The sequence below is a fragment of the Vulpes lagopus genome, chromosome 8 (assembly GCF_018345385.1).
Source record: "Vulpes lagopus strain Blue_001 chromosome 8, ASM1834538v1, whole genome shotgun sequence".
Lineage (NCBI taxonomy): Eukaryota > Metazoa > Chordata > Mammalia > Carnivora > Canidae > Vulpes > Vulpes lagopus.
In genome coordinates, this window is record NC_054831.1 from 9,512,362 (window position 1) to 9,533,066 (window position 20,705).

Genomic DNA, 20,705 nt, shown 5'->3' on the forward strand with positions numbered 1-20,705 from the left:
TGTGAGCTGGTTTTCTGTTCCTCATCCCTCCTCCCCAGCCTGACTCCCTGATGGCAGAGACTCTGGTCTCTGCTGCTGACCATCCTTGTTTCTGTGCTTTACAACCCATGGCTGTTTCTAGTTGGTGGGGGCTTTTATAGAATGCCTCCTTCACTCTCAGTGCTGCTTTTCTTTTCCTTTATAATTTTGGCTTTTATTTCTTCTACCTTTCATGACTTCAAAATTCCTCTCAGCTTCCTCATGGAAAATACCCTGGCTTTTTAGTAGATGTTGCTGGCCATCCAGACAGCTTCTCTCCAACCATGCAATGAAATGACTAATCTGAGCACACATGCACTTTGGAGGTCTTTGGCTTTTGTGGATTTAAAAACAATTGCACCTGGATATCCAGGGCCAGCTAGCATTTTACTTTTTTCCTTCTTATCTTTTATCTTAGGGAAGCTGCTTATATGAAGCCTGCTGATTCTAGAAGGCTTATCCCCAGGTTAATGAGGTTGGACAACATGAAGACTTTAGATTTTTCTGCAGAGCCACTGATTCGTGTCCTCATCTCTGGGAGCAGATGGGTATTAAAATTAGAGCAGCTGTTTCCACTTGCGGTCAGAAAATCTGAAAAGGGAGCAAAGGAAATTTTTGTGCCTGCAGAGAGAAAGACACACATCAAAGTAGTTAAGAGGCCAGCAGGTACATGAGCATAGGAAGCACTTTACAGCTTCAAGCAAAAGCCTTTCCCAAATAAGGTGACCCTGGTTTGCACTCTTTCCCCTGGTATCATGGACAACCACAGGATTCTCTGCCCACTTTTCTTTAGGGCCATGGGCTACCAAGCCTAGCAGGTATGGAACACTGCACCTGGTGGGAAATGCTCTGAGTGCAGAACACTCTAAAAGAAAGCAATGCCCTTTCTTTGATTCAGACAATAAATATTTATTGAGGGCCTATGACATGGCTGGGTTAGCAGCTCCTTGCTACCCTGCCCCACCCAGGTGTCCTTTGTCATGTGTGCCTATTTTAGAAGATGGAGAAATGAGCACTTTTTAATATTTGGAGACTACCTTTGGGGTCCCTAACAAGAATGAAAGGCTCTTTTGAAAGTTAGAGATTGACTGGAGTCCCCACTCTGGCTTACCTCATCTCCCTGGCTTCCTAAATCTTCTAGGACAGAAGTCAAACCGGGGGGGGGGAAACAGAGAAGCCGCCATATTTTGATTCCTGTCGACTCCCCTGGCCCCTGTGGCCTCATGTGGCCACTGTGCTGGGGGAGAGTCTCCGTGGGGTCTGGGAGCCCCTCTGTGGTGTCCACCACCTGGGAGGAGAGTCAGGAAGGAGCCTTACGCTTACTTTCGGGCAAAGGCAAGTTAGTTACATCACCTCTGCCAGCAGTTCCAGGGCTCTTTCAGGAAGGGGAGCTCTCAAGGTAGGGGGTGCACTTGACACCACCCTCTATAAGATGGGGCCTCCTGCCAAGGATAGTTATTTGCCTCATTCACTCAGGTCATTGCACGGCCACAGAGTTGGCAGATGATGAAGACATGACCTGGGAGACTTGCTGGTGTGTGGCCTGTTCTCCAGTTGAGTAGAAGCACTTGGACAGGTCTCAGTATGCCACCTCTTTTGCCCCTCAGGGCTCTGCACTTACTGTTGTCTCTGGCAGAAGCCCACTTTCTTGCTCTTCTTTCCCTGATTAGCTCTTTCTTGACCCTTGAGACATACTTTATACCCAAAGATGTCCTCAATTGCCTTGGCGAGTCCACTGCCCCACGCACTGTGTTTCATAGCACCTGTATGTGCATCTCATGGCTCTGACTTCACTGTGATGAAGCCATGGTTTATTCATCTGTTAGACCCCGCTGATCACTGACCTTAAGGCCATTCATCTGTAGATTTCTAGATACGTGGCCAAAGCTTTTCCATAATGGCTCTCCTGAGCCAGTGAGATTGCTTCTTTCATCATATCATGACTAGATTTAGAAATTATCCCTAATTTAAAACATTCACCTTTATTTTGAGAAATAGAATTCTAAACTTTTTTTTTTTAAAGATTTTATTTACTTATTCATGAGAGATACACAGAGAGAGAGGCACAGACATAGGCAGAGGGGGAAGCAAGTGTCCCCGCAGGGAGCCCAGTGAAGGACTCAGTCCTAGGATCACGACCTGAGCCAAAGACAGACACTCAACCACTGAGCCACCTAGGCATCCCAAATTATAAACTTTTTAACAAAATTCCTAGCATTGGTATGCTAAAAAGTCAGAATCCTGACTGTGTTGGGCCCTTTTTTTAGGGAGTGTTGTATGACGGCACAATTGATTGAATGGGAAAAGCCATCATAAATTAAGTGACGGAGACCACTAAGGATGGGGCTTGCCTTTAACTGCCTCATGGGTCAAAATAAACCTGATATGCATATATGGTAGGTATTAATTTTTGTTTTAAACTGTGAAGCATTAGCACATACACAGAAGAGTGCACAAATCAAGTACGCACAGCTCAATGTATTATAAAATGATCACCTTTGTAACTACTGACCAAGTCAAGAGTGAGAATGGTGCCATCCAGCCTGTTTCTGAACCCCACCTCTTCCTTCTCCCCAAAGGTAACTACTACTGTCCCGACTTTCATCCTTTGGTTTTGCTGTTTGTCATCTTCACACAAATGGAAACAATGTTACATTGGGGATTTTTTTTTCGAAAGATTTAATTATTTATCCATGAGAGACACAGGGAGAGGCAGAGATATAGCAGAGGGAGAAGCAGGCTCCCTCGGGGAGCCCAATGCGGAACTTGATCCCAGGACCCTGGGATCATGACCTGAGCCAAAGGCAGAGGCTCAACCATTGAACCACTATGGTGCCCCACAGGGAATTTATTCATATTGTTCTGTAAGACTATAATTCTTTTTCATGGTTGGAGAGTACTCTTTGGTATGGGTATATTACAATTGGCTTATATATCTGACTCAATGGATATTTGAGTAGTTTCCACTTTTTGGCAGTTATGAATGGACATATGAGCATTTTGTGTATGTCTCTCAGTGCACATTTGCTTGTTTTTCTATTAGGCATGTATCTAGGTGTGGATTTCTAGATCAGATGAATGTTCATTTAACCTTAGGACACAATGTCCAGTGGTTTCCAAAGCAGTTGTACCAACATGCAGTCCACCACTAATTTATTCTTCCTGTTGTATCATGTCCTCATCAACACTTGACCGTGTCCATCTTTTGATACTTGTTATTCTTGTAAATGCGCAGCAATCTCTTATTGTGATTTTAATTTGCATTCCTCTGATTACTAATGATGTTGAGGAAGTTGTCTTATTTTTTTTTGCCATCTGGGTATCATTTTTTGTGATGAGCCTGTTCAGGTCTCTTTCCCATTTTTCTATGGCATTGTCTCCACAATGCCACCGTCATTAATGTAAACAATTCTTTATTCTGGAGATGAGCCCTTTGTGGGTTACATGGATTATAAATACCTTCATCCATTCTGGGGCTTGCATTTTTGCTCTTTTATTGGCATGTTTTTTGTGTGTGTTTTTAAAGATTTATTTATTTGAGAGAGAGAGAGAGAGAGAGAGCACACACAAGTAGGGGGAGGGGCAGAGGAAGAACAAGTCCCAAGCAGATTCTGCGCTGAGCATGGAGCCCAGTGCAGGGCTTGATCTCATGACCCTGAGATCATTATCTGAGCCGAAACTAAGAGTCAGACGTCCAACTGACTGCCACCCAGGTGCCCTTGTTGGTGTTTTGATAAAGAAAGTTTGTAATCCTGGTATCATCCAATTCACTAATAAGTTTTCCATCATACTTAGTGTTCTTTGTCCTGTTTATTAAATATTTATTTGTTCTAAAGTTATGAGGATATTCCCTTCTGTTAGCATTTTGAAGCTTATTTTTATTTTTATTTTTTTTGCTTTTCATCTCAGATCTATAATTCACTTGCAGTTTAATTTTATGGGTGATGTGAGGGAGGAGTCAAGCTTAATTATCTTACCCCTATGGATATCAATTTATTGAGAAGACTATTTATTGCACTACTATGTTCCATAAACAAAGTGTCCATATATGATCTTTCTAGTTCTTGACTCTTCTAGTGTTCCGATGGCCATAGCTTTAAAATTCCTGATCTCCTATAGAGCAATATTGTTCTTATTTAAGAGTGTTTGGACTATCTGGGGTCATTTTGCACAAAGAATAGAAGAAAAAAACTGTTGTGATTTTTGTTGCAATTCCAATGACTCTGTAGATCACTTTGGGGAAAATCCGAGTCTTTGTAATACTATTTTTAATCTATGACTAGAATACCCCTCCATTTACAAATGTCTTCTTTAATTTTCTCAATGCTATTTTGCTATATTATAGTTCTCTTTGCTGAGGCCATACACTATTTTTCATTTGGGCTATCCCTAGGTTTAGGGGGATTTTTTGGTGTACTTTAAACAACACCTTTAAAAATTAGTTTTTGTTTACTTCTGCTACATAGAGATGCAATTAAAAATTAAAAAATTTTTTTTGACCTTGTATCTAGCAAACTTGCTGAAGTTCCATATTCTGATCATTTATCTGCATGCACGAATCACAGCAAACTGCTGGTTCCAATTCAGTCCTTATGCTTTCTTTTTATTCTTGCTTCCCTGTACTAGTTAGGACCTTTCATGCAATATTCAATGGAAGTGGTGATAGCAAACATCCCTGCTTTGTTCTCAATTTCAATGAAAAACTTTTCAATACCGATAGGTATTACATTTGCTGAAGGTTTTTTTTTTTTTTTTTTTTGTAGATTAAAGATGTACTCTCTATTCCTAGTTTTCTAAAAAGTCCTCACTCTTGAGTGGATGTTGAATTTAATAAGATGCTTTCCCTGCATCAGTTGCAGTGATCATATGACCTCCACGGGAAGTTTAATTCCCAGTCCACCACAGGCTTCTTTTCCTGAGTAAGCAGGGAGATAAAGGCTGACATATTTCCCATATTAATGGCAATGTTGTTTTGAGAAAAGAGTGCCAGGGTATATGAGTGTCTCTGATGAGAGATGAAACAAGAAATGTATGTCCTGGAGTTGTGCCGTAAGTTTCTGATTCAAGAAAATGGTCTTTGAACGACTGCAAAGAAAAGCAAAGGAAAGGCAGGTGTGCCTGTGCCAGTAAATGCGGTTGAGTAGGATCCCTTAGGATTCAGTTGAATATGGAAACCAAGGCACAAGGGGTTTGCTAGGTTTTTGAAGGACAGTTATTTAAATCTTGCTGTGTCTGTGGCTGAGCATGGCTTCAGGATTCATTAGTATGACCGTGGACCAAGTGCGTTAGCCAGACTAAAGAGAAGGTAAGGCCATCTCAAGATCGTTTCCAAACAGAGTGTGCTTGCTGTACTTATTTACTTACTTACTAATTTATTTATTTAAATATTTTATTTATTTATTAATGAGAGACACACAGAGAGAAGCAGAGACATGGGCAGAGGGAGATGCATGCTCCCTGAGGGGAGCCCGGTGAGGGACTTAGTCCTAGGACCCCGGGATCATGACCTGAGCGAGCCAAAGACAGACCCTCAACCACTGGGCCACCCACGTGCCCCCAGAGTGTGCTTTAAAGAAATCCCATGAAAAAGTGTGAGAATACTTAGACATGTAGTACTTTATTTTTAATGGACGCATTTCACAGTCAGAAATATGGGTTCTGCTTGTGATTTCCTTTTAGCCTACTTACAAATGAAACTCCACGTACACGTGAAAATCAGGACAGGCTGATTTTAAGCAAATCAGCTCAGAATTGGTGGGGGGAAAGTGGACTGCCCATACTTATATTGGAATAAGTTTTCAAGTAGATCCAGAGTCTCTAACACAGAGGTGAAGAAATACCGAAATATGAGAATGTGTATTTGACTAAGACGTGTAGCTCTTGATTCAGTCAAGTGAATGAGCATTTTTATTATTTGGATTTGGAAAAAAGATATCATGGGATGCATTTCTTGGCAGAGTCTACTACTGGCACAAGCACCGTAGTGGATTTTTTTTCCACATCTTTACTCCTAGTGGGTAAGCAGTTGGTGTTGGACTATAATTGAGATCTTTATTGAACCAAGTGGGAAAAATTCCTTTTTAAGGCAAAAATACTGTGACAGTTGGATCGCAACAGTGTTCATTTGTCTTTCAGGATGGAGACGACATTTCTAACCAGTGTGATTGCTATTTTGGACAGAGTACACTCATATTAAGACTTGAGAGGACATCGGGGCTCTCTAGTCCCATCCCTTCCTCTTATGGTTGAGGAAACTGAGTCCCAGGAAACTTCCTTGCCTTGTCCACAATCACCCACATGAGAGTATAAAACCACAGGCCTTCTCTACTGTGTCACAGTGCAACTGCTCATCAGCATTTTGCCAGAAACCCTAAACTCCAAATTCTGGAATTGTCTTTCTTCTGGTTCCCATCTCCCAGTGGGCTGATGTAGACACTCTTCAATTTCAAGGGTCCTGTTTGGCTCTTCCCCACCCACCTTCCTCTGTTGCTCTGCTTGTTTCTATGTCTACCTTTTCCAGTGGGCTGCCCATCATTGATCTTCATGTAGTTCAATGAATGAATGGAAGGGAGGGTGAGAATTCCCACATTCCTTCCAGTGAAGGAGAGATGGGTCTGTGGCCCTGGACTGTGGTCTTGCTTGATGCTGGATTATCTAGATAAGGATTCCCTTCATAGTGCCAGGATTCATTCTTCCCAATTCTTGCATAGAGTTATGATTAAAAACAAGTGTTTGGTCCCTGCTCTGCCTTAAGCTGTATTGCAAGAGGTCCTTCTATAATTCAATCACTTGGGGCACGCCAACCCGGTAAGAGAGTTGGGTGGGGGAAAAATACATGTAATTGCTATTGGCTTTATAGCGCTCTGTTCAAGCTTTTCTCCTTCATAGTCTTTCTAGATGAGCCCATGTACCTGTTTTCCTTTTTGTGAACCCCAGAGGCAGTATCATCTAGATGAGGGATTGATTGGCAAGCTAAAGGGCCACATAATAAATATTGTATAGGTTTTATGGGCCAGATAGTCTCTTTGGCAATCACTCTGCTGCTGATGTAGCACAGAAGTGACCACACATAAATAGATGGCTGTGGTTGTGTTCCAACAAAACTTTATTTCCAAAAGCAGACTGGGTTTGGCCTGCAGTGGTAGCGTGGCAACCCCTGGTTTATACCGACAAATTGTACATATTGGGTTTTGGACCAGGTATGTCAGAATCGTCTAAGGAATGCTGAAAGATAAAGGTTTCTAGGCCTCATGCTTGGCGTGTTTGACTAGCAGCCTGGGGGGGGGGGATCTATGGTTTAAAGAGCTCTTTAACTGGGGCACCTGGGTGGCTTAGTGGTTGAGCATCAGCCTTTGGCTCAGGTCATGCTCCTGGAGTCTCAGGTCCGAGGATCGAGTCCCATATTGGGCTCCCTGCTGGGGGCCTCCTTCTCCCTCTGCCTATGTCTCTGCCTCTCTCTGTGTCTCTCATGAAAAAAAATAAAATCTTTTAAAAAAAAGAGCTTCTTAACGGATTCTGCTGCACAAATTACTAAGATGATGGTCCGTTCTGCTTTTAAAAATTTGTGTGTGTACTTTACACATACAAATAAGCACACAATATTGTGCTTTGTGTTTAAAAATATTATAAGGGGACACCTGGGTGGCTCAGCCGGTGAAGCATCTGCCTTCGGCTCAGGTCATGATCTCAAGGTCCTGGGATTGAGCCCTGCATTGGGCTCCCTGCTCCGTGGGGAGTCTGCTTCTCCTTCTCCCTCTTCTCCTCCCCCCTATTCATGCTCTCTTTCTGTCTCTGTCCCTCTCTCAAATAAATAAAATCTTATAAAACACAAAGATATTATAAAAAATGGCATGATTTCCTGCACATCTTTGTGTCACTTATTTCTTTGTCCTTTTTATTGAGGTGTCTTTTGTTGATATGTAGGAATTGATATAGTAAGGGATTTAGTCCTTTGTAATACGTTATACATATTTCCCTCCATCATGACTTGATTTACAGAGTCATATGGATTTTTAAAACATTTTGATGGAGTGAAGTACGCCCGTCTGTTCCTTGAGGGCCATGTTTCTGAACAGGGAGTGATTTTATTCCAGGAGATGTCGGCAATGTCTGGAGATACTTTTGGTTGTCATAACTGTCACTGTGGGCAGGAGGGGTTCTGGTGTCTGTTAAGTAGAGATGGGCTATGCTGCTAAGCATCCTACAATGATCAGGGCAGCCCACTCAACAAAGAGGGATCCAGCCTGAAGAGTCAATAGTGCTGAGGTCAAGACATACTGCTGTAAGGCTTCTGTTTTTGTTCCTTGCTTAATAAGGTACCCCTTCATCCTATGATACTAACATCTGCATCAGAATGTATATTAAAATGTCCCTTAATTGATTTTTTTTTCTGCTTAGAAAAATTACTAAAGCAATGGCCCTTCTACTTACTTCTAATTTTTTTTAAAAAAATTTAATTTTAGAGATTGAGAAAGCATGACCAGGGAATGGGACAGAGGCCAAGGGAGAGAGAGAATCTTGATTAGTTTCCACTTACAGCATGGAGCCCAATGTGGGGCTCGATCTCATGACCCTGGGATCATGACCTCAGCCAAAATCAAGAGTCAGATGCTTAATCGACTGAGCCACCCAGATTCCCCTATTCTACTTATTTCTTAATACCACATACAAATGCCCCTGAGCTATTTCTCTTCTGTGTCTATATCTTACTCCTCTCTTCCTCTATAAGTGCCATGAGTCCACCGTGTCCCCTCAGTGACCTGTGGGGCCTGGGTCATGTCACGTGCTCCATCAGTGCATGCAGATTCTCCTTCTGGGCTTTACTGGGTTTGAGTCCCTCAGACATTCTGCTCATTCTCTGGATGACTTTGCCCACTGAGTAGTGGGTATAAATGAGGGAGGGAGGTGGCATCAGGTTTGCTCTGTGCTTGCCTGATCCTCTGAAAACACGGTCAATGGAGTGGCCATCCATAGAATCTAAAATCCCAGAGCTGGGGAGGCCTTGAGATGTGCTACCCTAGGCCCTCACTTAACATGTGAGGAATGTGTGTCCAGAACAGGCGAGTGACTTGGCCAAAGCCTTTCAGCCACCTGTGTCATCTGATGTCAGGACTGGCTGCTCTAACTATGACAACTACCTGCCACTGTACGCTCTAACACTTCAGGCCAATCTCATTGAAAAAAAAAGAAAACCCCAATCAGTCCATGTTTCATCAGAAAACTCCTTGCTAGGACACCTGGGTGGCTCAGTGGCTGAGCATCTATATGCCTTTGGCTCAGGGTGTGATCCCGGGGTCCTGGGATCAAGTCCCATATCGGGCTCCCCTTGGGGAGCTGCTTCTCCCTCTGCCTGTGTCTCTGCCTCTGTGTGTGTCGTTCATGAATAAATAAATACAATCTTAAAAAAAAAAAAGACTCCTTGCTACCTCCTTCATTTTACTGAAAGCCACCACCGTCATCTCGATCTCCTTTTAGACCTGCAGTTATCAAACCCACGTTCTCTGTCAGCATCAGGGACTTCAACTCACCCAGCCCAGGATTGTAATAGTTGACGTGCATGCAAGCAGGGAATTGATTCCAAATGGATGGTTCAGGGGAGTCCTAGTGAATGTGTCTGAACCTTCTGCAGGACTGCAAGCTCTCTGAGGTCCAAGACTGGGCTTTATGTGTCTTCCTGACCCCATTTTCTGGTACCTTTTCTGGCCCATACATTCCAGTTATCCTACCTGGTGCTCCCTAAATGTCCCACAAATCAGTGATCAGCCTTATTAAGTAGGAATGGGGCTCATAGTCTCTAAACGAGTGTGAGAGGATCACTTGGGCAGGTGGATCTGCGGGCACCTCCTCGGGCCCGTCACCCAGGTGATGCAGATGCAGGTGTTCACATGCTCCACATTGAGCCAATCCTGCTAGCTCTGACTTACTTATCTAATGACCCTAAAAATGGGCCTTTTATTATTTTTTTAAATCCCTGTTTTAAATTTGACCTTCTATCCTTCTGTTTGTGTGCCTCAGGGGGCATCAGAATTGCCGAAAATGGGGTCAGGCGACAGCTTAAGGAAGGAAAACAGGTCACACTAATGTGTCACATGAGAGGGCCTTCCAGTCACGAGTCCTGGGGTTGACGCACACCTCCTCACCGGCCTGGCCTCCGGTCGCACCCTGCGCACCCCCCACGAACGCCCTGCCTGTAGTAGGAATTATTTGAAACAGGTGAAAAGCCTAAAAGCAATTATGAGAAGAATAGTTTCAGATTAGTTCAGCGATGTGAAAAAAATGTGGCTTAAATGGGTGATTAATGATGGAACAACAAGCAGCATTTGATCAGTGAGCTTGCTGGTAAGTTGTAAGCAGAACACCATTAATCCGCAGGCTTTCTCTTTATTCTTTCTTGTAGCCCGTATTACAAAGACTTGATCATTCCGCAGCCCCTGTCACTGGCAACTAGAAATTATTGCCAAGAAAACATCACCTGTGAAATTTTGAGAATCCCCAAAGTCGAGTCTATTCATTAGGATATTTTGCTTCATGATGCATTTTGGCAGTTTGGTTGTCTCCTGCTTGTGGTTCAGACTTAATGGGGTGACCTCCCCAACAGGTTGACGATTGCATTTTATCTTCTATTCGTTGTTACGCAGTTGAAACAGTTTGGGGTTTTCTTTTTCTTTCTTTCTTTTCTTCTTTCTTTCTTTCTTTCTTTCTTTCTTTCTTTCTTTCTTTCTTTTCTTCTTTCTTTCTATCTTTTCTTTTCTTTTCTTTCTTTTCTTTTCTTTTCTTTTCTTTTCTTTTCTTTTCTTTTCTTTTCTTTTCTTTTCTTTTCTTTTCTTTCTATGAAACTGGCCTGAAGTGTTAGAGCACACAGTGGCAGGTAGTTGTCATAGTGAAGCAGCTAATACAGGCCCCCGGAAAGTAGCATTCATATGGAGTGATTACCTTTTTATTTTTATTTTTTTTTGAAGGATTACTTTTTTAAAGGATTCACTTATTTGTTTGAGGGGGGCAGAGAGAGAGAGAGAGAGAGAGAGAGAGCACCAGAGAACAAGAGAGCACAAGCAGGAGAAAGGGAGAGGGAGAAGCAGACCCACTGCTGAGCAGGGAGCCCAACTCGGGGCTCGATCCCCGGACCCTGGGATCATGACCTGAGCCAAAGGCAGATGCTTAACTGACGGAGGCACCCGGGCGCCCCTGGAATGATAACTTTAAAGAAGGGATCGATGGATCGATGACCGGGTAGTGCATTCAGCTCCCCTGTGTTATGCCAGCGCGTGCTCCATCTCATCGTCATTATTTTGAATCCCTGCAGAAATCCGTGCGACTGACAGCTTCATTTTTAGCCTTTGTTGTCTTCACTAGGAGCATCCCTCCTGGCAGCCCGCGAATCAGGCGTCATTTCATCCCCGTGCTGCTCACGCATCCTGCTCTGGGGTGAAGCCCACGAACTCTTGCACAAGATCATTAATTCTGATCATACTTTCCTTCCAGCTCCTTATTCCCTACCTGGCAGAACCGACTCCTGAGCATGACGTTGGGCATGGCTGTGGGGACCTGCCCTTTGCACCCAGTTCTGTCTGCTAGCACCCGGGGTGATGGGCTTCAGCAGCGGCTCACCTGGTGGATGGTCTCTGGAGACCACTGCCGTGGTGTTGGGGCCCACCTGTGCCCCCCACTGAGCCCTTACTCTTTCTGCCCTCCTTCGTCAAGGAAAGGCGGGAGGATGTGCTGGCTCTCTCTGCCCTACCTCTTGGGAAGTAAGGAAAGGAGACTCTCCTTTCCCTTTCTAAAACCATTTTAAAGTTATTAAATTGCGGGGCACCTTGGTGGTTTAGCATCTGCCTTTGGTTCAGGTCATGATCCTGGGGTCCTGGGTTCGAGTCCTGCATCAGGCTTCCCTGCAGGGAGCCTGCTTCTCCCTCTGCCTGTGTCTCTGCCTCTCTCTGAGTGTCTCTATGAATAAATAAATACATATTTAAAGAATCTTAAAAAAATAAAGCTATTAAATTGCTCTAAAACCCTCTAGGACAGATATGTGGGGCATTCTTTGATTTTCTTTCTCAAGACCTGGGAGGGGACCCTGGAGAGTCCTAATTCTATTTCATGTAGCAGGATACCTCACAGGCTCTACAGCTACTTGCATAGGACATCGTTGATATTCATTCAGCAGCTCCCGTGTGCCATGTAGTGTTCTTAGGGTGAGGTGGGGGCACTCCAGTGAGGGAAACAGGGGAGAGAAATCAGACCTCACAGGGTTTGCAGTCTAGTGGGGAAAGATACAAAATCAGTATAATAAGTAGGTGACATTTTTCTCCCCACCACGTATTAGAACATAATAGATGTTTTGGAGAAAAATAAAGTAGGGAAGGAGGAATTAACAGTGCGAAGGGGTGCAGATGTGGCATGCTTAAATTGTGTGCCCAGGGAAGTCCTCATCAGATGAGATTTAGGGGCACCTGGGTGGCTCAGTCGGTTAAGCCATCTGCCTTCAGCTCAGGTCATGATCCTGGGGTCCTGGGATAGAGCCCCGCATTGGGCTCCCTGCTTGGTGGGGAGCCTCCTTCTCCCTCTCCCTCTGCCGTTCCTTCTTCGGCTTGTGCTTTCTCTCTCCCTCTGCCAAATAAATAAAAATCTTTTTTTTTTTTTTTTTTTTTAAAGAAAATGACATTTGAGCAAAGGCTCAAAGGAGGCTTGGGGGCAGCCATAAGAAATGAGAGTTCCAGGCAGAGGGAACAGCCAGTACAAAGGCCCTGAGGTAGAAGAGTGCCTGGAAATGTAAAATGCTGACTGTGGTGTCAGCACACAGGAAGTACCCAGTGAATGGCAGGTAGTACTAGTTTTGCAGTTGTTGTTCTTGGTGTTCATACTAGGTTACTAGGTATAAACTCTATAGGGACAGATACTGCATCTGTTTGTTTAGTTTTTTTGTTTGTTTGTTTGTTTTTTTAGCAATTTTATTCCCAGATCTGATATAGTTCGTATCAGATAATAAGACCTCAATCAATATTTGTTGAGTATCATCATTATACTTTTATTCCAAAGATGTGCCTTGGTTTGTCTACACTTAATCCTTACTTACAGAAATATTTTCTGTTGCTTAGAGAAATATAACCCTGACCATTGGCTTTCTTCACAGATAGTGGTTTTTTGTTTGTTTGTTTGTTTGTTTTTGGTGTGATGATAACTTATTATCAAAGTTGTAGTGCTGTGTTGTGGACAGAACTCTTGGCTGGAAGTCAGAAGATGGGACACAGCTCTGGCATAGTTCTTTGGTAGGGGCTGCGATAAGTCACTCCACACTGTCCTGTTTCTGAACAGTGATACGGTTCAGGAAAGTCCTTCTCTATTTCAAGGTTGCTGTGAGCACAAATGAGATACTATCTGGCAATGTCCCTTGAAAACTCTCTGTGGCCTCCTTAGACGGAGCAGTAGGTATCATGCCTGGTAGCCTTTTCTGTGCACATGGAGAGCTGTGCTTTGCATTCTTGGTGCCTCTCTGGGGCTGACTGTTGTCAGCAGTGGGCAGTGGCCATGGAGCAAAAGCCTCAGGACCTCTCTGGCCATCAGACAGGTGGTCCTGGCCTTAGGAATGTCTTCCTCCAAGCTTCACAATGGAGGTTTGGACTTCCAGAATTAATTTTTTTGTAACTATCTCTTCAATTTACTTAAATCACTTAAATGTCTTGCTCTGTGTTCAGGCCTGTGTTCAGTGTCTTAATTTGTGACATCTAGGTCAACCTCAGATGTTGTTTTAAAAGGTTGATTTCAGAAACATGGCTATCTGTCCCCTTTCTCCTGGCTAATGAAGTTCTCCTTCCTGTCAAATAATTCTTGAAGTGATACCCATTCCATGAAGACTTCCTAAAAATAAATCAGAAAAGAGAAAACAATATTGTGACTTAAAAAAAAAAAAAACCTTTCACATCTGTGTCTTGTCATGCATTGCCTTCCAAATATCAGTCAATCTCTTTATTTTGTCAACACTTAAAAAACAAAAAAAAAAAAGCCCTGCCATGTTTTCGTGTTCCTTGACATGCTGAGAGTAGTGCCATGAACATGGTAGATAAAGCCCCTGCACCCACAGAGCTCACAGGGTTGTGGGAGAAGAAAAGATTACTTTAGATTTTGTAGTGAGGGAAGGCTTCTCTGAGGAGGTGACATTTGAGTAGAGAACTTTGTGAAATGAAGTAGAGAGCCATGCAAAGCCCATTTGGGCAGAGGGCCCAGCAGATGCAAAGGCCCTGAGGTGGGAATGATCTCGGCGCATAGTCTAGGGACACAAAGAAGGTGAGGAGGGAAGCGTGTAAGGGATGAGGGGAGACAGGAAAGGGTCAGATCAGGGAGAGATTTGTCTGACTCTGGAAGGCGTCTGGGTTTTACTTTAAGTTGATAATGATCGTAAATATTTAAAATAACTTGCAGTTTAAATAAGTTTAAATTCTCCTGATACCAACCCATCCCCTTTTAACTGAGGTTCTGTAAAGGAATTGCCAAGGGAGGGCAGAGAATGTTGTGATATTTTTGGAGTTTCATTTTATTCGGTCCAGAATCCCTCAATATTCCTTAAGGAGTTTGTTGGAAATTGTCGGACAAGGATAATTAGCAGGACGGGAAGCTGTTTTACCGAGTGGATTCTCTCCATGTGTGTTTATGTGTGAATTCATTTCAACAGGAGAAATTGAGGGTCTCACTTCTCTGCAGTCTCTTCGTCACTGAATTTGATTTTTTTTTTTTTTGGATCAGCCCTGAGAAGCCAGGGACACATCAGATAGAGGTCTAATTTTCTGTTCACAGAAGCAAATGATAGTTGAATAAAGCATGGAGAACATGTGCGAACCCTCGAGCTGTCTCAGGAGGAGCGGGTGACCGGTCCCTTACGTTGTAGCACATCTCTGAGTCGTGACACATGGTGATTCACAGGTCAGCAAAGGCCTCAGAGATAAACACTTTACTCAGAAGCATCGTCACAGTTTAAAGACCTGCTGGTGAATTTTTATCCTCCGTACCCAGCCACGATCACATTTCTCTATGATCCCCCTCCACGATAACGAGGTAGAAACTCTCAAAAAATCCTGCCTCCCCTGAGTGTCCCCCAATGCTCTGCTCTGGCTGACAGCTGTCACGCAGGCCGATCATTTTTGGAAGCTTTTGATTCAATAACGTCACCTTAAAAAAGGGTTGTTCAGCAGGTAGAGATCGGGAGACGTAGGTAAGCATCCTCTTTAGGGGAGAGAAGTTAGTTTGGGCGGTCATGTCTCCTAAGGCAACCTTGCAAGGGTCCAGAAGGTGCAAAAGGAGGTTCCAGTTTAGATCCTTAGTGTCATTTGTCATGTGACTGGCCGGCCAGAGTCTCAACATTGGCATCTTCCTAATGAGCCTCGGTTTGAAATGTTCTTGCCCTAGAAAATTCCTCTCAGTAACATATTCCCAAAACCAGCGTTATTTAGAGACTTGGGTTTGGGGAAGCTCTTCCCCTAGGTACATGCTTGCTGGTCGCCTGTTCTGCGTGGAAGGGTTAATGTTGGGATGACCCTATGACAGCACCAGTAGTTAGAGACGCGTAAACCGCCGGTTCTGCAGGAACACTGTTTCCTAGAGCAGCAGCAGCGAGACACGGAGCTAATTGCCCAGCGAAGGCAGCGCTTTCCTTACGAAGGCATAATTGACCCATTTATTGGTCTCGTTTCAGCTCGTGGCGGATCCTTGTGCCAGCACCCCTTGTCACCATGGCAACTGCAGCAGCAGCGGCTCCCAGGGCTACCTCTGCGTTTGCAACGAAGGCTATGAAGGTCCCAACTGTGAACAGGCCCTGCCCAGCCTCCCCGCCAACGGCTGGACCGAGTCCATGGCCCCCAGGCAGCTGCAGCCTGTCCCCGCCACCCAGGAGCCCGACATCATCCTGCCCCGCTCTCAGGCCACCGTGACCCTGCCCACCTGGCAGCCCAAAACAGGGCAGAAAGTTGTAGAAATGAAATGGGATCAAGTGGAGGTGAGAACGTTTTGTTGCATATGTTGTTATGTAAGGAACCGGAGCGGTTTAAATGATTCCAGGGGTCCTGACGTGGGCATGGAGATGGAAGACCTTTGGGGCACCTGGGTGGCTCAGTGGTTGAGCATCCGCCTTCGGCTCAGGTTGTGATCCTGGGGTCCTGGGATCGAGTCCTGCATCTGCTTCTCCCTCTGCCTACATCTCTGCCTCTCTCTCTGTGTCTCTCATGAATAAATAAATAAAATCTTAAAAAAAAAAAGGAAGACCTTGAAGTTACCCCCTTGCCAAAGCACCGTGTCTAACTTTGCCAACTGCATCTATGTGTGTGAGCTCTCATTCGGTTACACGAAGGAGACTTTTCAATTATGACTGTTTGGGGGCCAAAGAGCCAGCAAGGAAAGAAAATGAATGAAATTATTTTCTAGAGCGATATCCACATACATTTCTGTGAGAGAATCTCGGATTGGGATTGGGGGCAGAGCCTCCACCCTTGACCTAATTCTCCTTAATGTTATGCTTAACTTCTTGTTTGTTTATTATTTGGTGTCTTGCAGCCCATATGATCTTAACCTGAGACACTGTTAGTGATTTTTAGAATATTTTGAGAATGCCTTTGGGAATGCAATTTCTGGATTTTATCTATTTTGGCAGGGACGGATTCTGTTTATTGATTCTTGTCCAGGCTGGGTTTGGCTTGTATTTTCAAGCTCATTGAAGGTCTCATTTTGAGGAATTTCCAGCAGACCCTTGACGATTAACATATAAGATAAGTTTGCTAGCTAGGAGAGTTGGGAAACAAATCCAGATCATGACTTTGAGGTGACATCGAAAGAGTGTAATTCCCTTCCGTATCTTGTATTTTATGTGACATCCGGTGATTGTATGTCATTACTGGTTTTGTAGCTTAAATGACAAAACACATAGATCTTGTGTAGCACTTTTAGAGTCAAGGGATATGTCTAGAAATTTCCTTTATTGTTACGAAAGAGACAAGGCTTCATTTCTTCTTTTATTTTCTTGGATTATTCTAACCCGTTGACCCATTTCTTTTTTCATTGCCACCCAATTTATGAAGGCCATATTCCGACTGCAGGGCAGTGTTTTCAGCCTGCCTGAAAAAACTGAACATGTTCTGATTTCAGACTTTTAACAAATGCTTTGAAGTTTTGATTTTAATTCCTCCTTGCGGAATGACTCACTTCTTGAATGTGAACTAGATTTGATTCTACATTTATCAAGGAAGTGTCCCTTAAAGAAAATTTCTCCCCAGCCTGCTGGCCATTGCAATCTATTGATTTAAAGACATGCTATCCTACAGTTGGTAAATGTAGAAAGATAGGCCTCATATTCCTGTCATGCTGTAACTTCTTAGGCTATTCAAGAAGCAGGTTAAAAGTTGCCAGAGGAAGATGGGGATACAGTTGGGTTTCCCCTTTTTACGAAGCTAATGATGCTTCAGCAACGTGAAGCTATTTGGAGCCTCTAAGGAACTCAAATGGAATGTCACAGTTGCCAATTAACACAAATCTAACAAGTCGGACTTGCATCTTTGAATATCCATGGTGGGCTTTCTCCCCGGCATTTGACTACCAGCCCTTCTGGATCATAAATTCTAAGTGTCGGGTGTCGGTGGAAGTGCCGAGAATTTCTGTATTGTTCTCAGTTAATTCACTGATGATGGATACATTTAATACCCCTTTGTTTTGACTCTCCTGGGTGAAGACAGTGCTCACAGCATGAGGAATAAATGAATAAACTGGTCCGAACCACCTCAGTGGACACGGCTCTGGTGTTCACAGTTGTGTTTTCTGAAGAACATGATTGTTCCCCTCATTGAGCACCCTTTTTTGTACACATTGGCATGTTGCTACCTAAAAAATGAAGGTGTAGTCCACGGGGGAAGAAATAGGGAGCTTCCCAGTTCGCTGGCCTTAGCAGGTGCTTCCTGAGACCCACCTCTGGACAGAGCAGGGTCACTCAGACCAGGTGCTTCTTGCCTGTTGCTCGTTCTGAGGCTTGTTCTCCTGGTTTATGCTGCTGCATGCAGGCCAGTCCTTAAGGGCTGCTTTCTTGTTCTGTAAGCATTTAGCCCCTCATTACCCCAGACTGAGCATAGAGCAGAGGCCAGTGACTGCTTAGGAACTGGAAGACAGTATCCTGTCTACCAGTTAGAGAACCCCAGGGATTGGTAGATGGCTCTCGGGAAAGCTTCTGCATTTCAGAAAATCAGATGGCAAAGCTTTCCTTTTGAGTTTGTAAGGTTTCACTTGTCCCCTGTCTGTCTCCACCTCCGTGTCATCTAAAGGCAGCTCATGGGATTTTTGCTTTGTAATATTATCTTGCATTACACCCCGATGACTTATTTATCCATTTTCTCCCCCTCCAGGTGGTCCCAGATATTGCCTGTGGGAATGCCAGTTCTAACAGCTCTGCCGGTGGCCGCCTGGTGTCCTTTGAAGTGCCACAGAACACCTCAGTCAAGTAAGAACACCCACAGTTGGAAACCGTGAAGCTCGGTACTGGGGACTGTAAGCTGGGTTGTGCCCATCTGTGTAACTGGTCAGTCCAGTGAGAATCATGGATGGGGTTCCATGTGGAGACGTGGCCTATATCACTCAAAACCCAGAAGGACCTATTTCAGGGGAAAATATTGCAGTGGGGATCCAGAATTGTGGAATTGGGTGGGATGAGTAAGGTGGGCGATCAGAAACCCTGAGGCCTTGCATAAGATCCAGAGCCAGAGCCTTCAGTTCCCAAATGACTTTTGCTTCGGGAATTCTTTGGCCCCTTATGATTTTAATGGACCATTGGTTGAATTCATGTGTATAATTTATTTATTTATTTTTAAAAAATATTTATTTATTTGACACAGAGAGAGAATAAGGAGGGGGAGTGGCAGGCAGAGGGGCAGGCTCCCCACGGTGCAGGGAGCACAGTGCAGGGATCTATCCCAGGACCCTGGGATCATGACCTAAACCGAAGGCAGATGCTTAACCGACTGAGCCACCCAAGTACCCCCTCCATGTCCATAATTTAAAATCCAAACATTACAATCTTATTTTTAAAAACATGCATCTGGAGAGAGAGAGAGGGTTTGGTTTGGTTTTGGTTTAGACTTGAGCTCTTTAGAATTACATACTGCCCACTGTCACCGGGAAGAGCCTGGGCTGAGCACCTGCTGCGTGGCAGGTGACCTACAGGTGGGGCTGGAGCCAGGATGGAGCTGTGACCCAGGGCTGCTGACACTCCCTCTGCTCATCCTTCTTTGTTGCAATTACCCTCCCTACCCCTACCCAACCACATGCAACCAAATGGGAATTTGCTGTCCAGTCTTCACAGATTTTAGAAGACCGAGGGACACCTGACCCTGGGCGAGCTAGTGCTCTGCATCACCTCCCTTTTAAGAGGGCAGTGGGCACTATAGACCTCTAATATTTATACAGAAGCATTTGTGCCCTCCTTGCCCCAAAATTTTTGGAAGGGGGGACTTTGTTACATTGCTCCTGCATCCCCTCCCCTGGAGCCTTGAACTCACTCTGCTGGGGGTTAGAGTCAGGATGGGCAGTGAACCCAGCCCAAGGAAGAAGTCCCCCTGGGGTTGGGGAGAAAGGTGTGGCCTCTGAGGCAGCTTCCAGTTCCACCAGCAGGGGGACCCCGGTCCTAGTGTTTCGCTGCTTGTCCAGAGCCAGCTTTAGGGAAATCAGGATCTGTAGTTTCCTTTAAGTTTATGAAACCATCTCCTAGCACTCTCCTGTCTGGTTCATATGATCTTACTTTCATAAGTCTTTCCAAATAGTTTTATTTTTTAATAGGATTTTATTTATTTGAGAGAGAGCACAAACAGGGCAGAGCGGCAGAGGGAGAGGAAGAAGAAGGTTCCCCGCTGAGCTGGGAGCCCCATGTGGGGCTCAATGCAGGGCTTGATCCCAGGACCCCAGGATCATGACCTGAGCCGAAGGCAGACGCATAACCGTCTGAACCACTCAGCGCCCCAGATAGTTCTTATCTTCTATCCCTTTAGATGCTTTTTGTTTTTTCTCCTCTCAACAAACTTAAAGTTCTTCAAGATCCTCCTAGGCTGCAGGCCTGGGCAAAAATAGCAGGCTGACCCAGGCTGAGTAAGATGGGAGTGCTGAATAACCTCTGGATGCCCTGAATTCACTTGTAAGGCTTGCTCGCCCCTGGGACTTTCATTTATTCATGAATTCAACCTTTGATCAAACCCTGATTGAACATCCTGCTGCAAGCCAGGAGCTCTGCCCTTGGAGTACACAGATCTTCTCGTAAGAGCTGGTTCTCCAGGAGCACAGAGGAGGGAAGAGGCAGCTGCTGGGTGGTGGGAAGACAGGGAGGGTCTCAGACAGAAGAGGTGACTCAGGCTGAGCCTTGCAGAAAGGCACGTTAGCCAGGCACACGGGGTGCAATGGCTGGGAGCTGGGACAGCACCTGCTTGGGAAGGGACAGTAGCAGCATGTTGGGGGAGCGCTGGCCTGTAAGGTGGGAGCTGTGGGGTTTTGGATTGAAAGGGGAACCAAGGCCAGGGCTGATTTACTTTCTAGCATCTCATTTTTGATTTTACGCTGGAAAACAAGCAAAAGGCAAGAGAAGCCTGAAGCATGGGAGGTGACACACTTTTGCTTATGTTGGCAGCACAGCTCAGGTGGCCGTTTGGGGACGCGCGGCACGTTTATAGTAAATTCAAGCAGGG

General features: G+C 44.6%; 1 protein-coding gene across 1 annotated transcript in view; it reads left to right on the top strand.

The window, feature by feature from the left end:
• DNER (delta/notch like EGF repeat containing) overlaps nt 1–20,705 on the top strand; it is a 314,162-nt gene that overhangs the window by 122,124 nt on the left and 171,333 nt on the right. Inside the window, exons 2-3 of the mRNA XM_041768293.1 lie at nt 15,698–15,997; nt 18,384–18,478. Coding sequence (XP_041624227.1) covers nt 15,698–15,997; nt 18,384–18,478 — 395 coding nt within the window. The remainder of the gene's footprint in view (nt 1–15,697; nt 15,998–18,383; nt 18,479–20,705) is intronic.